This window comes from Thermobia domestica, chromosome 13, assembly GCF_964235325.1.
Source record: "Thermobia domestica chromosome 13, izTheDome1.hap1.1, whole genome shotgun sequence".
NCBI classification, from domain to species: domain Eukaryota; kingdom Metazoa; phylum Arthropoda; class Insecta; order Zygentoma; family Lepismatidae; genus Thermobia; species Thermobia domestica.
This window is the reverse complement of record NC_137466.1, coordinates 212328204-212345633: the sequence shown is the minus strand read 5'-3', so window position 1 is coordinate 212345633 and position 17430 is coordinate 212328204. Positions and strand designations below refer to the sequence as shown.

The 17430-nt window shown below is 37.2% G+C and overlaps 1 protein-coding gene across 4 annotated transcripts in view; it reads right to left on the bottom strand.

Annotated features, from left to right (window-relative positions):
* The window catches only part of LOC145668998 (photoreceptor-specific nuclear receptor-like), a 164783-nt gene that overhangs the window by 4327 nt on the left and 143026 nt on the right, over positions 1 to 17430 (bottom strand). For all 4 annotated transcript variants that reach the window (XM_081737320.1, XM_081737322.1, XM_081737321.1 and 1 more), the window contains 3 exons: positions 14551 to 14795; positions 5039 to 5132; positions 480 to 635 (listed from right to left, as the gene is read on the bottom strand). In XM_081737320.1, the coding sequence (XP_081593446.1) occupies positions 480 to 635; positions 5039 to 5132; positions 14551 to 14795 (495 nt within the window). The remainder of the gene's footprint in view (positions 1 to 479; positions 636 to 5038; positions 5133 to 14550; positions 14796 to 17430) is intronic.

The window sequence follows — 17430 nt, the reverse complement described above, 5'->3', positions numbered from 1 at the left end:
AAGATTTCATTTATTTTATTTTATTTTATTTTTATTTTATTTATTTATTTATTTTTTTTTTTACAAGTAAGATATGGTGCTGTCATCACTAAATAATCTTTTACTTTTCATTTTGTGTACTGCTTCTCCAATTTTATTCCTTAATTTGAACCATTACGTTTAGATACAGTTTAGGGAATTTCAAATAAACACATTTCATGTAATCCTATATTAGTCAGTACAGAGCTATAAACAGATTCAAAATGTATACAAGAAGCTTCAAATTTTAACTTATTAGCAATAAATTTTAGTTAATAAATATTATTAATAGTCTAAAATTACTTATTTTTAAACATTTAAACTTGTTTTCAGTAAATTTTGTTTCAACTTTCACGCGCTAGTCACTAGATCAGGGGGAAGCTTAGGTCTACATCTTATGCTTTCTAAATTTGAGAGGGAACGTTCTATTTAAATATAGAAAGAAACAAACAGCGTCTTACCAGGTTTGAAGAGCACGAGAGCCTTCAGACAAGCGTATTCCGTGTGGTCTACTCTTAGGAGAGAAAGACGAGTGATTGTCTCTCTTAAGCGTCTTGCGTCTTCTTCTAACACCGCATGACGAGAAGGGGGCGCTATAGTTCCACTCACAAGAAAACCTACGAAGAAAGGGAAATATACTTACATCTTACTTTATTTTATTTGTATGCTAAATACTGTATATTATAAGGTGTATTCTTTACACTTAAATAGCACTAATCATTATAACAAGCATGGACCACCGCACAAACTTCCGAGCTTTAATTTTCCCTTCAATTTGAATTTTAAATCATGCTACCTATTGCTATCCCACGACATTCATTTTTTACGAGTAATCAAATATGGTGTACCTCAAGGTTCAACACTTTCGCCCTTGTCCAACGTATATTACCAATGTTGCTATCTCCTAGAACACATAAACTTAAAGATACAGAGTGTATCAAAAAGTACTTTACAACTTTGAAAACTCATATTTATTTATTTATTTATTTATTTATTTATTTATTTATTTACGAGGGTTGGGGCAAAAGTCATGGCAACTATTTTCTTTCTTCCAGATATGTGAGCGGATCACAAACTTACATGTGTCGTGTGGAAGTTCTGCGGGCATAGTGTGTATGCAGAACAACAGATGGCTCTGTGATAGCTGGTAGTAGCACAGCGAGGGCTGTGAAATCAGTCAGTTGGTGAGTGTCGTGCGAGATAGAAGTAACCCGTGTTGAGCAGCGCGCTTACATCAAAATAGCCGTTCTCCGAGGGAGAAATGCGATGGAATGTCACAGTGAATTAGTGCCCTGGAATAATGCCTTGCCATACTGGACAGTAGCACGGTGGGTAGGAAAGTTTCAGCAAGGACGCGTGTCAACCAGTGATGAGCAACGTTCGGGACGACCTGTCAGTGTGCGGACCGACGTGGCACGTGCTGTCATCGATCAGCTCCTGAATGAAGACAGACGATGGACGCTACTGGAGTTGGCAGAGGCAAGTGGCATCGAGAAAAGCACCGTCCACAGGATATTGCGTAATGAGCTGCAACTACGCAAAATCGCATCGCGGTGGGTACCGCATGCACTGACGGAAGTTCAAAGGTAGGTGCGCTATGCAATATGCTCCGACCACCTTGCACGCTGGCAACAGGACGGCGATCAGTTCTTGTCACGAATAATCCCCATCGATGAATTTTAGGCCAGGACATACGAACCAGAACTGAAACGTCAGTCCGCGGCGTGGCGACATGTTGGATCACCAAGGAGGCAGAAGTTCCTTCAGAATCCTTCCCCAGTCAAATTGATGGTGATCGTCGCGTATGACATCAAGGGTGTCATTGTTTGCACTTTGTTCCACATGGCAGAACAGTGACCGCACAGTACTACAGGGACTTCCTGGTGCGACAGGTACGACGTGGCGTTCGGGAGAAACGTACGTATCTTGTGGACAGTGCAATAATCCTACACGATAATGCAAAACCACATAAAGCAGAGTGTGTAGGGGAGCTACTGCGATGTTGGGGATGGGAAGAATTGGAGCACCCACCGTACTCTCCTGACATTTCGTCCTGTGACTTTGATCTCATTCGAAAGATTAAGGAACTACTACGTGGTAGGCGGTTTGCAACACGTGAGGACATTGCTAATGCTGTGCGCGAACAATTGACCCGATTCACACATGGCGCGGCAAATGCTGAGGAGGATGGTATTCAGCGCCTCTCACATCGTTGGCAGCGTGTGGTGCAAGTAGCAGGGAACTACTTTGAGGGTCTTTAGGCCCAGATTTGTCATGCCAACTGTATGCGTACTGTGTTGTCAATCTTTTGCACCGTGAAGGCCATATTGCCCTGTATACTACCGTAATAAATTAGTGTGTTACGATATTTCAATGCTATTCATTTCCACACATGTAGTTAACTCCTTGCCCTTTCGTCTGTATATCTCACATTTTCCAACCGGACTGGTATCTTCAAGAAAAAAAAATAGTTGCCATGACTTTGCCCCAACCCTCGTATTTATATTACAAACATGGTTTTGGTGTCATTTTGTAGCAAAATACATCAAGTTTTGACTCACGTAGTACACTAGTTCAGAGACAAGCCACCGCAAGCGTTAGCGGCAGTTGCAGTAAAGATGGCTGCCTTTATTGGTCCCGAGCGTGGTAGCTGTATGTTTGGTTTGAAGAATCCAAGTCTGCGAGAACCTCTTGATTTCTTCTTCTTTGGGGGTTCATCAAGGATACCGTGTTTGTTCCACAATTACCGGCTTCTTTACCGGGGCTCAGAGCTAGGATTTACCTCGCAATTGAACAAGTCACATCCAACATGCTGCAGCGGGTTTGGCAAGAAATCGACTTCAGATGGGACTATGCTGCATCACCAATGGAAGACATATTGAATCTCTTTAAGTATAAGATTAAAAAACTTGATGTATATTGCTACAAAATGACATCAAAACCATGTCTGTAAGCTAAATACATAAATATGAGTTTTCAAAGTTGTAACGTCCTATTTGATACACACTGTATTAGATATTTAAATATGATGAGCTGGACTTATATGAAGCAATGACTTCAAACTATGTAAGTCGTATCTATTCTTGTTCTACTATTTGTCGACTGAAGGTCATTCAAGACGCTTTATCATTTTTATATCCTAGAAAAGGATTAAAGATGCGCCAAAACCCTGACAATCTGAGCGTCGAAGTAAAATATACCAGTGTTGCACACACAAAAACTTTAAAATATTTTCGCTCCTTAATTAGCCATTATGTAAACATAGAAATTACATCTTGAGCAGAATGCTAGTGTTGTCCACTGGACGAGAAATGCATTTTCAAATTCAACAGGATAAATTTCTCGAATCTCGTAAGCAATACTAGTTTACTCAATACAGTTTTGCATCTCAAGCACTGTTTTAATATTACATGATTCATACCATAAATCGATAAAGTGATTAGGCGAACACAATAGAGTATTTATCAACGTCTAAAGATACGTAACTGATTACACAATATAGTCCAGTGGTTTAAATGCTCTTATATAAGATTTTTCGTGCATTTTTTGTGAAATACAACGATTATAGTAACTTCTAGATTAAAGTTTAAAAAAAAAATCAGGACATAAATTTTGTATACAAACTTTCAAAATGAGACGAGAAAAGAGATTCCGAGAATTGAGACAAGATGAAACGATAATTCGGCTAAAACTACAAGAAGAGACGACAAAAACTTTTTTTTGTCTCGTCTCGTGGTCAACACTACAGAACACTAACAAAGCACAAAAAATGGTTCAATCTTCTGGTATCTTTAACGGTTGCTACTTAGGGATTTCATTCTGCTGTGTTAATCGAAGCATTTCTAAGGCGAGTATTAATTTTTATATGGATTGTTATTGTTCCCTTATTTTACGAAACTTTTGCACATCTTCAAACGTCACACATTGTGAATTAATTTTCACATCAAACTTTCAGTTGCACCCATGATTCTACGAGCACATAAGCGTTACTTAAAACGTCAAACTTAGTCTAAGGGTCACATACAGCCTGTTGTGCTGTACGGTTGCGAAACATGGTCGCTTACTCTGAGGGAAGAACATATAGAATGAAAGTATTTAAGAATAAAATCCTGAGACGAATATTCGGAACCAAGAGGAACGGGAATGGGGAATGGCGGAAACTTCATAACGAGGAACTTCATAATTTATACTGTTTACTAAACATTGTTAGGGTCATGAAATCTAGGAGGCTCAGGTGGGCAGGTCATGTAGCTAGAATGGAAGAAAGTAGAAACGCTTTCAAAGTTTTAACTGGAAATTCAACAGAAGAATGACCATTAAGAAGATTTAATCGTAGGTGGGAAGACAATATTAAGATGGATCTCGCAGAGATAGGAATACAAAGTAGAAACTAGATCCAGGTGGCTAAGGACAGAAGTTAATGGAGAGCTTTTGTGAACGCGGCATTGAACTCCGGGTTCCGTAGGCTATAGACTTAGTTTATATATATATTGGGTGTTCTAAAAATGGCACCCACAGACAACAGAGCACTTTCTTAGGTTAAAATAAAGCGAAAATGCTATATAATGATATACCCTCTGGGTCCTTCTTCAGCCGCTATGTGCAATCAAAATTTCACTATGTGGCAACGTCGCATATTAATTTGGAACCATTAACATTGCTCTACGAATCCATCAAAGAGTTACATCGATTGTTACGCAAATAAGTGGCGCTAGTATCGACGTCTATCGACTTTAAATGTCATCTGGAAACAATGGACGTGACTATTTGAAGGATTGGTAGATCTGCTCTGTAGTTCTTTATCTCCGACGTTGCCACATAGTGCAATTCGCGTTATTTTGTCTTGTAGAGTAGTACTCTGTGGCCCGTGGGCAATATTTTAGAACACTCGATACTGGCGAGGGGAAGGAGTGACTTTTGTCTCATCACATGGTTAAATAAAGAAGGTGGTAAAATAGAGGTGTGGATAACATAACAGGTTTCATTATATCTTGCTTACAAGACTCTGAAAATTGTTTACCTTCGTCGACAGGTAAAGCCCACTGCGCTGCACTTAACACAAATAATTCACTCCACGCTTCTTCAAGAAGAATCGCCTGATCTCGGAACGGAAGCTGAAAAATACATTTTTTAACAAAAATCTTTAACAAATCAGTTACAAACAAGTCACATATTATATACATATATTTTTAGGTCTACGATATTTATCAAGGACTTAACCTCACAACATAACGTGAATCAAGAAAATATCTTCTTGCTTCTTTCAATCATCTAAGGATTCTCATACAAGGTCTATCCGTAAAGTAATGTCATACATTTTATAGTGAAGCGACTGTACGTTGAAGCGCGCTCGATCCGCCGGGGTCGGTAGTGGTATACGTAAACTACAAAGTGAGTGCTTGCTCAGTTGTCTCCGAGCTCTCGGAAGTGAAAGATCGGCGATTTTGTAAACCTCTGTTTCGTCTCTTGTACAAGTCGCGATGCAGCATTCACTGAAACAAAGATACGCCATCAAGTTTTGACTGAAAGTCGGCAAGTCTACAATGGAAACTTTTTCAATGGTTTATCAGGCATTTGGGGATTAGTGTGTATCACAAAGGCAAGTTTACAGATGGAACAAGGCGCTTTTGGAAGGTCGTAGAGAGGTCGACGACGAAGCCCGACGCTTGTCAACGACGAAAATGTGACTCGTAGAAAAGAACTTTTGCAAACAGATCGTCGAATAAGTGTTCGTTTAATGGCAGACATGATAAATATCCCCCCTCCCCCCCAAAAAAAACTATCGTCCACGAGATTGTGACCAGGGATTTACACATGAGAAAAATATGCACGAAGCTTGTCCCAAGAATTTTGACAGAAGACAAAAAATCTCGCCGAGTGGAAATTGTAAATACGTTTCGGAAATGCATGAAATGCTGGCAACGTCGCCCCAGCCACTCTACAGTCCCGACTTGGCTTCCACAGACTTGTTTCTATTTCCCCGTTTGAAATCTCCTCTGAAAGGACATCGTTACAGAATAATTGACAACGTGAAAGTAGCTTGTGGAATGGTTTTAAGCGCATTTTCTGAACAGACCTTCCAGGATGCCTTCGCAGATTGGAAACCCCTCTGGTATAATGTATCGACGCAAGAGGACAATATTTTGAAAAATTAGTCATTATTAGTATAGACATTATTAGTCTTATTATATAAATATTTTTTTCGTACTTGTAGAGTCTACCAAACCACTTGGTGTAACGGCCCGATTTGTGGGCCTGAGCCGCTCACGCCATCTATTAGCAACTGGTGGAACTACATCCAGCCTAGCGACGAACGCGTGTTCACCCTATCGCTAACCAGCGTACCGGGAGCTTTCTAGACTTAGTGGACGTCACTTCTTTTATTCATGTGACTCCCCAGTTTGCCTCACGACAGTGAGTGGATGCCGAAAATTGGGGTAGCACCAGCGAGGAATCGAACTCGGGAAACCGCGGACGTGAATTCAACGCTCTAACCACTAGATTACGGTGTTCCCTCATACTTGTAGAAATGGTGACATTACTTTCCGAACAAACCTTGTAGTCATGAGAGATCCTTCATTGCAATGATGACATCCATGTCAACATTGACAGCTCGAATATAATTAATTTGAAGTTATTTGTCATTAACATTCTTATGGCGGAGGGTGTATACACTGCTGAACGAAAACCTAAGGGTTTCTCTGTAAGCATTGAGATTTTCAATAACTTCATTTGTAGATAAGTGAAGCTCATGATTCCTATTAATTTTATTGGTTTACGAAATTCACCAATCACAAATTTTTAATGCAATTTCCATTTCGTTAGTGGAAATTTAATGTCTCTTGTCACCGAAGCTATATCAGACGGGATTTATTGTTTAAAGCGTTATTCGAATGGCTTCTCAACTTTGTAGTCTGGTGCCGCGGTAGCTCAGTGGTAGAGCGTTCACCTGTTACGTGAGGTCCCAGCTTCGATCCCAGCTCGCGCCAAATGGGTTTTGTGGTGGGCAAACACCGTGTGAGTGAGTTTCCTCCTACATCTTTCATTCCCCATTTCATTCATTTCTCATCATAACTGTTTCCTTTAGCCCACACGGTATAACTGTGGGATGTAAAACCCAAAGATTTCATTTTTCATTTATTTTCAACTTTGCATCAGAGGCAAGTATCGGGAATCGAAGCCAGGTTCACGCACATAGAAAGCGTGAGCATCATATTTTCTTATGTATTGGTGAAGTTGTATATACAGAAAGCAAATGGCTTACTATCCATTTCATAAAGATAGGCCCCTGACTTCGAGGTGCTGCTGTGACGTCCAGTCAAAACTTATACTGCATTGTCGTACCTCGTTGGAATTGTTGGAATGTTGTCTTTTCAATACTTAAGACATACAAATTTTCTTTGTACTGTATAATGAGAAGAAAATAGAAATTAATGAAAAAGTGCGTATTTTTTCGTATTTTTTTGGTAAATCAATGTTTGTAGGACTATATCTCGAAAAGGAGTTAACATGAAATAATTTCCTGTGCAAGATATGTAGATGCATATATTACCTGCAAGTTCTGAAAATTTCATTACTCAACACGTAGTAATTTTCTTGTTATTCAGCAAAAAGTGAGACATCATTATCTCTGAATTGCGGCGGTGTATTAACAATCTGAAAAAACTTTTAGAAAGATCTTAAAGTAGCTTTTTCAACCAAACTGTTTTGACTTGTTTTAAAAGATAAACAATCACAAATATGACATTATGATTTTCTCTGCTTTGCGCCCTTCGCTATCGCAGTTTATACGGAGTGCTACGTTGCCACATTTTTCTGACGCGTATACACTCTCAGCCGGACGGGTATTTAAACTTGTTACGCACTGTCCGTCACTTTTTAGAGATATTTTTAAAATGTAATTTCTCCACAGATTTTAAACCAATTTCTTAGAAATTAACAGGATATACAGTAAATGTACCAAGTGTTCAAAATTAGAAAAGCGAACTCTTATCTTGTTTGGATTTGCATGTGATGGTCCTCGAAAATTTGTTGCTTTTTGTCAGTTCTTCACTTATTGCACGCAGTACAAAATACACTTGCACAGAAACAAAAACACGCACAAAGTTTATTATATGATACAACCTTAGTTGATATGTAATATTGAGTTTACACTTCACAGAAAATCTGTTTTCAGATCTAAGAGCTCCAAGCTACATTAGAATCTGCCTTTGAATAGGAATGACGCGGCTTTTTTTTTTTTTTCGGTGCAGCCTCAGGTTTACTTGAAACAGAGTTACTATCTTGTTCACTCCCGGATACGCCACTGAGCACAGAATAATCAATGTTTTTACTATTAATTACTAACTCATAACCGTCTGAGTCAGAGTCATTCATCAGCTCTGCAATTTCATTATCGCTAAACATTTTGCCTCTTCTTTTTGTAATACCGCCGCTCGTGAAGAAATATCCACTTTTTTTTTTTTTTTAAATCAAAAAGCACAAGATATACTCACGAAAATATAAATGCCCGTTCGTCCGTCTCATTGCAATGAACCCATATGATATGAATGCGTGTGTAAGTTTTTGACGCCTACGAACCGAAGGGAAGTATTGAAGACTTAATCAGTGCGACGTGATTAGACGCAAATACAGCCCTCGTCACCTACTCATTGCATTGTTTTCTTTCGTTGAAAGAAAACAAAGGACCCATTCTGTGTTACTGTACATTCGGCAAGGGAATTGATCGCAGAACTTGGGTGAACACGTGATTGCCAAGGCACATTTCTTTTTAACCTTTAACATGTTCGTAAGCTGGAGAGTGAGTATACTGATAGATCTTGAGGTAGAAATGGAGCAATTGTTTATAAATATTAGGGAAGATAGCAGGAGCAGCGATGAGTCAACAAAGTCATGACGAAAGTGAATGAAGTAAATAGATTAAGAGATGAGTTTTTGGATGTGTTACTTCAACGTTTTATTTCGATTACATTGAGATGTGTACACTCATGTCCAAAATTATTGTCACATATCTATAACTGTCTTCTTGTAAGAATATAATTTGATAATGATTTTGCAGGGTACTTTTAATACTGATACTATATGTAGAGTCGGGAAATGTATATTTGTGGTAAATTTCATAGGAAAAGAATACGAAAATTAGCATGAGTAAAACAAAATGTTGCTAAATGGATAAGAAAATTTTAGTTTCGTTTTATTGTTCTTATTTACTGCTCTTTTGACATGAAATTTTCCACATAGCCTACATGTCTTTGCCGATTATACACATACTAACATTATAAGAAATACCAGGCGAATTCGTTATCAAATTATATTCCTACAACAACATATTTATAGACATGCGACAATAATTTTAGACATGAGTGTACATGCATTAATGTTTTTATGATTTGTGAAAGGTTATAATAAATACTTTTTCCTATTACATTCTTATGAAGTAGGCTACGCGCTACAAGCTTCCTGAACGCGACAACACTGCACGACAGCGTTGCCGCACTTCCATTTACTGTATGCTGTTTCTTCATATAAGCGCGGGGAATTTAAAGATTGGGTTGCAACATGGCTCACCGCTTAACGCAGAGAACATGTTGAAGTAAACATATTTTTTAAAAAAATAAATACTCTACCAACTAAACCCTTTTTTGTTAATAGTTCCAAATATTTGGAACACTAGACTTCCAAATTTTCGAACAGTATTTTGTACGTTTCTCTACCTACCATGGTAAAGGAGATCAGAGCTTCGCACATTTGTTTTAATTACACAAAAAATATCAAGTGATGAAAATTGAACTTTTCACAACTTACAGTTAATGGATGCATCTACATATTGTACACAGGAAATTATTTCACGTGATCTCTTTTCTGAGATATAGCTCTATAAACATTGATCTACCAAAAAAGTACGAAAAAATACGCACTTTTTCATTAATTTTTATTTTTTTCTCACTACATAGTACAAAGAAAATTTGTATGTCTTAAGTATTAAAAAGACAACATTCCAGCAATTCCAACGAGGTACGACAATGCAATATAAGTTTTGACTGGACGTCACGGCAGCACCGCGAAGTCAGGGGCCTATCTTTATGAAATGGATAGTAGTAAACATACTCAGATGTTTGCAAGATTCCTTTCGAGAAACGATGCAGATAAAAATATATTTAGGATTTTAATAAATATTGCAGAACAAAGCAACAGAGAAATGTTTCCTTCTGCCAAGTGGAACAAAACTCTAAATAAACACCAATCGAAATATTTTCACTTAGGTGCTGGAACATTGTATGAAATTTTATCGGCGGAAACTTTTAAAACAGAATGGTTAAAGTTGTGATTTAATAATAATAATAATAATAATAATAATAATAATAATAATAATAATAATAATAATAATAATAATAATATCATAAGATTAAAGTATTCTTACTTTGCTATAGGAAGATTAAGAGTTCGAGCCTTGACTGAAGATTTTCAAGATATTTTCTCCGTTCTACTATATGAATATTGAGTGATACCAAAAAAGAATTTTAGGAATGATTTTTAAAAAATGGATGAAAAGATTGCGATCTTGACCAATAGAAATAATTAGTTTTTGGATCAGGGGCCACAAAATTTTTGAACGCCCCTAAATCAAGTTTTCGTATTTTATACGGGATAAGCTCATTATGCTGAGTTAGAGTTTGGGTTTGGCTACATAGTTTTCCAGATATATGGCATACAAGAAAATTTTTGACAAATATATTAGATGTTTGATCCAAAAATACAGGCTGTGGTCGACTTTCTTCCTGAAATTCCATAGCATGTTTCACGGTTACTTGGTTCCAGTCTAAAATGACTTTAAAGTTGTATTTTATGTTAATTAATTTATTCAATTAAAAGATTATTATTATTATTATTATTATTATTATTATTATTATTATTATTATTATTATTATTATTATTATTATTATTATTATTATTATTATTAAATCTATAGCACTTTGGCTACCAGCTACAAACTGCGCTAGGGATCGTAAGATCTCTGGCTTGAATTTTGCTTAGTACATGGATCAGTGACGGCGATTGGGAGGGGGGGCTATTTGTATATCAATGTTAGTTTTCCTGATTGTTTCTAACACTTTGTTTAACGGAAGGTTGTGTAATTAATAGGGATCTTGCATCGTTTGGCCTAATCCTCGTTTCGCCTAACCAATTATCTGACACTTTTATGACAGATAAAAGATAAGCTTTATGTCCGCCATTTTAGGCGAAATAAGGATACTCGTTTGGCCTAATCCTCGTTTTGCCTAAAATGGTGGACTATAAAAAAATCGTGGAGATAAAACTGGAGGGAAATTTTTCGAAAAAAAAAATATTCCCTACTATGTAAAGAACAGAGAAATACAGATGCAAAACCAATTAATTCCCTCTTCCATATTCAGTTTCTTAAACTGTTAAATCCCGAACCTGCGAATAACCTAATGAGAAAAACAGAATCAAACCCGGTTAATTCCATATTTCAAACAACTTGAGGTTTCGTACTGTATAGAATTAGTTTAGTAATCTGAATATTTATTGCAACTCTTCGTAAATCATTCGAAATTTTATTTGGCAGAATTTGAAGTGTGTGCCTTTCATTATTTTTTTATTTTTGGACTGTAAATTGAAAAAAAAAAAAGAAAGAAAATGAAATCTTCAGTTTTACGTCCCAGGTCAGGCTAAAGGAGACGGTGATGATGAGAAATGAATGAAATGGTGGAATGAAGAAAGTGGGAGGAAACGGGAGAACCCCGAGAAAACCCACGAGCACAGTGTTTATCCACCACAAAGTCCACATGGCGCGAGCTGGGATCGAATCAGGGACCCCAAGCACCGGAGGTGAAAGCTCTACTACTGAGCCACCGCACACCCTGGACTGAAAGTGGAGACACTATACGTCTTAACCTAACTGTTCGTGAAACTTTTCTGTGCTTATTTGCTTTTCTTTAATAATTACTAAACAAATGCACGCAAAATCGGAAAAAAAAAAAAAACGATACTCTAAGCAGCGATGATCATAATTTTGTTATCAGACAACACCAAAATTGTCTAGAAAATGTACAAGACACATGAAAAACTGGAAACGAAATGTAGCCAAGATGACAAGGTGAGTGGACTATCTAAAGTAGTTTGTTTTGTATTTCAGGGTAACACTTTACTTTGAGGAGAACCTTGTTGGATTAGGTTCTTCTCTAAACGGTCTCTTCAGCTTCAGAAGAACCTCTTTCTTAAAATGTCTCGTCAATTATCATTCAAAATTATAACATGCTTCTGGTACAACATGTTAAAAAATTTTGCCACTTATTTACCATTTCTGATTCTCTTTCTGCCACTGTTTTGCTCAAACTCAACATTTGCACATTTTGTTTTGCTATATTTCAAATTCATATATTGGGATAATTGGCAAATTAATATTCACCCTATGTTAGTCCATAAAAGGTTACAAACTCTTCCAAAATATAGTCATTCAGTTTAGAAATTATACGGATAGATATAATTAACTCCGCTTGTAGTTACGAAGGTTTTGATGATTGAAAGCAGCTCAAAGCTCTCGTTTTACAAAGAGGTTTTTGAGGAATAGAAAACCGAGAAAATGGTGATGGACCAGAGGACGACTACGATATGGATTTCCATTTAGTAGATGATGATGGAGAGGAGGTTACATAATTCAATTTTTTGCATATTTGGATCCATTGTTTTCAATTTAGAACAAAATTAATGTAGCATTTATGTATCCATATTCATTTGTGCCAATCTTGTGCAATGTATAGTTGATAATACATCTCCCCCCAATATTTTAGTAGGCATAATACTGATTTCTGACTCTGACTCCCTTTCTTTTTGATAGGTTTTGTATCTTGAGCCTCAACAAAAATGGCCGCTCGTCCAGATGCAAAAGCTATTATTTCCATTTACATACGCAAAACCTGTTATTTCCATTTACATACGCAAAACCTGTTAAATCCAAATTATTTTCTTCAATAATGCAATTCGCAGACTAGTGTGATTATACAGCTTTCGACAGACCAACACACATTATTCTTAATTTTTTAATGTTCTCTAGTTTCTAATGTTATTTTACAATTATGACGTGTTTAAACAGTTTTTCTCGATTTGTCACAAATTTTAAAATGTGAATTTAACGGGTTTTGCTATTCACCTACTCATATATATTCGTATATATCTATAGTCCTAGTAAATACATAAAGGAGTTTTGGTAATCCTCGAAAATAGTTAATGTAATATTAATCTATATATTTTGCATTTCTTAATTCTTTATATACTAGGGAATTTTCTCTTATATAATTTCCCTCTAGTTGAATTTCCACGATTTTTTCTTATTGTCCGCCATTTTAGGCGTAACGAGGATTAGGCCAAACGAGGATCCTTTTTTCGCCTAAAATGGCGGACACAAATCTTATCATTTATCTGTCATAAAAGTGTCAGATAATTGGTTAGGCGAAACGAGGATTAGGCCAAACGTGGCGACACGACTAATAGGATACTATCTTTTTCAGTGAAAATACCGTATATCGTATTTCATATTTTATTAAGTAAATTGACAAGAGCAACGCAAGTAGGTATTAGCCCTTTGTACTCTTAAACAACGAAGGTGTAGGAGCAGATTTCATTCCTTGCTCATGAACATCTTAAAATTCTGTGTGGAAAATTGTGTGATAAGATTATTTAATAACAAATTTGCAAAACAAATAAATAGAAAGGATAATATTAATCACAGTAATGACTAATGAAGCTTGTTTTGTAAAAGTTATATTGAAACGGGATTAATAAACAACCTATATTTTTAATTCCACATATGCCATTAAATGTATGTTATTACTCTTAGAAAATGAAAGACAATAAATACTACAAGCATATACTACGACATTTAAAGGAATACACAATTACAATATTAATTGCTTTGAATTGCAATTAAAACGCAATTCCTGTAGCTTTCTTAACTCCACCGGAAGACAAATAACCAATTCGTACTCATGCAACGGCAAATATTATATGGCACCATTTCTTTCTATGAACCAGTAACATACAAAAACTTTACATTTCCGAATGAAACTATATACATTAAGGGGTCACATCAAAAAAGCGGTGGGGGCACTTCCCCCTCTTGCGCCCCCTAATCGCCGCCCCTGACATGGGTGTTACAATGGTTCTTTCACTATTCTTCTAAATATTATCATTCATTTCTTATCTTTGGCGTAGGAGACCTGGGTTCGATTCCCGGTGAGAGCCCACGTGGTTCGGATTCCACGTTAATCAGTAGGTTCCGTCTCATATAGCCTCGCTGCTGAAAGGGACGTTAAACTCCAAAAACAACTCAATCAATCATTTCTCATCGTCGTTTTTAGCCTAAAGGTCAGAATAGCGGGACTTCAAGTAACATGTGCTTTTCCTTTTAAGAAATGTGTGTCTATGGACCTGTATGGATATAGTCTAGATCTGAACCTCCAAGGCAAGTTGATTGACTCTATGCCTTTTGGATTCGAATATATGTTGCTGTACCTGAAGAAATGAAGGAATGCTACGTGCCCACTTGACGGACAAGAAAAGCAATTTGGCAGCTGACTCGTAGACGCTCTCTGAAGGCATCACCGTCAGATTAGTGAGGTCCAAGTGACGAAAGAATCCTCCTGTCCTCCCCTGACGACTGGGCGATGACTGTAGCGGCGACGGGATCTTGCTTCGACTAGAACTGTCGGACGGCAGGGCTTCAGATATCAGACTAGGCGTTTCTGATGACTCTGTGGCTGAAAAAGGAATCAAATAGTTCTCAAGCTTTGAAAATAAAGAGGAAGCATCAAGTGTAGTTTCATTGTATCGTTCAGAATAGGATTCTACTCATTACCACACCGTAAAAGCCTATCTGAAAAAAGGACACGAAATCAACTTGGTGTCTGAATTATGGGTCTCGCAAAAGTATTGAAAAATAAATTTCAACATTACAGGGTACAAGTATTCATAGCTTTAAAGGAAAAGCAACAGAAAATTGTAGAGGAAGTTGTGCCTCAAATAATAATAACCTATAGTCTGTCTGGTTTAATCATTAACTTCTGAAGTCACAGGCAAGCCGCCAGTTGCCACTCTAGCGATAGGAAAATGACGAGTGTCAAAAAAACAGGTGACGACCAATCAGATTGTCCGTTCATGCTGCGCTGAGGGAAAGCTTATCTCTGGCATATGCAGTTTGAAATCAAGGCTTCGTCAGCCAAATGTTCAAGAAATATGTAAGCGACAAATCAAGTGACCTATGAATGCAGCGCTGACGGAATGCTTATCTCTGGCGTATGCAGTTTGAAATCAACGCTGCATCAGCGAAGTGTTCAAAAAACATGGAAGCGATAAGATAACCAGTGAATGTTCCGCTGAGGGAACATTTATACCAGGACGCCAGTTTATCCAAAACACGTACAAAAGATGCGATTGAAACTCTTTTTGGCATTTGCAAATTTCGACACGCGATGTGAACTTATGCCTATCAAGATATTAACATGGTTCTATCACTAAAACTTTTCGTGTTCGTAACAGAATGGAATCATAGATATTGTTCTTTGACCGGTTTAATGTTCATAGCTTGTGTCTCACTAACTCGCAACAAAGTGATACTACGAGCTCTCTGTTTCACGTGTTTTTGATTTAAATTTCCATTTATGAAAATATTTATTTCTTTCTGTTATTGTTCATAAAATGTTATGTTTACAAATTTGGGTCTGAGAACCTAGCGATCTTCACATGTTAGAAAAGTGTGTCCTGCTTTAGTTTTAGCAACCCTAAGCACAGGTAAGATCTTAAGTGGCTGACAGGTCAAGTTGGTAGAACGAAATACCTGAAGTACTAGACCAGAACTCAATATTTGCCTGAGATCTGCTGCAGATTTCAAATCTAATTGATCGTAATTTATTTGTAGTTTCTTTCGTCGGTGTGGTTTGCAGTTTAGATCTGTGAGATATTCACAAATGAATGAACGTAATAAGAAATAAACAATTAGAGAATTAGAACGGAACATGTATACCGTGCAGTGGCGTAGGGAAGGGGGGGGGCCCAGAGGGGCCGGGCCCCCCCCCCAAAGAGGCCCGACAATGTACTTCAATACTTTGACGTTCGTAATTTTTTATATATTTTTATGTTTATATATTTCTTTGTTTGTAATGTTTCTATATGTACCTATAACAGCACTTGGGCCCCCCCCAAACACACATCCTGGCTACGCTACTGATACCGTGTGAAAGAGTTTAGTTGGAATATATTTGGTGACATATTTGGTTTAGTTTGTGTGGTGTTTTCTAAATTAATATTGAAACCGGAAGTGATCGTATGTGTCTACCACTTCCGGTTATAGTGAAAATGACTATATTATAGTAGAGATGGAATATATTTGTAGGATGCTAATTGGTTTTAAAAACTGCTTCTCGATATCTACGCGTATTACATTTTTTTTTTTTTTTTTTTTTTTGACTGTATAGCGATCAACGTTAAAACCGGAAGTGGTTAATTTCAGCTACTTTCAGTTTGACTGTCATTTCCCCCAGTGAACTCAATTCATAATTTTTGACTCTCTACATCTTAGCTAATATTGATGGTGATGCATCGAGTAGGTCTTGAGATTTCTTTCGTGTCCCGGACGGACGGACATAGGAACAGAGTAATATACAAGCCGATGGGACCGAGCTCATAAGGAACGGACATGAACCTGCCATCCGGACATCCCAGTCAAACCTAGTCCATTCGATAAACATAACAAAGATATGGTCATGCACAAAAAATTAGGTGCCATGGACCACGGAGTAAGTCCCTGGGGCCCATTAACCGTTATTATGAAGGAAAATTGCAAACTTGCACTGAAATAGCTACTGCATTAACACTGTTCATTGGAAAGTCATAATTTATAGTTCATTCTCTTCAGCATAAAACAAGCTTTCCAGAGGTGCTATGTATTGGGGCTCATACTACATTGATTTGACACCTAGTCTTCCGTTCCAAGCGCTGCTATCGGCTGAAGGAATTCCACTCCCTTTCGCTAAGTCTCTCTCGCTTAGCAATACCTGAACCCTTACTAGCTCAACGCGTAAGCGTATTGAGGGTGTTAGCTTTATTTTCTCATATTTGCCACAGTTCAAGACATTTTGGTAGCACTATAGTAAAACTATTGTTCCTTACTAATAGAATACTCAACAAACAAATCTCTTACTGTATTGAATAAAACTAATAGTTTGTGATTTCATGTATGCAAATAAGAAAGTAGCGCATCCTTCAGAGTTATAACCTGCAAATAATTAAAAGTAGCCCAAAAAGTAGCGTGTCACCCAATTTGAAATTTTGGTAGCGAAGGCACTTAAAAAATCGCCCTATCTGGCAACACTGGTACCACATACAAGGCGAGGCGAT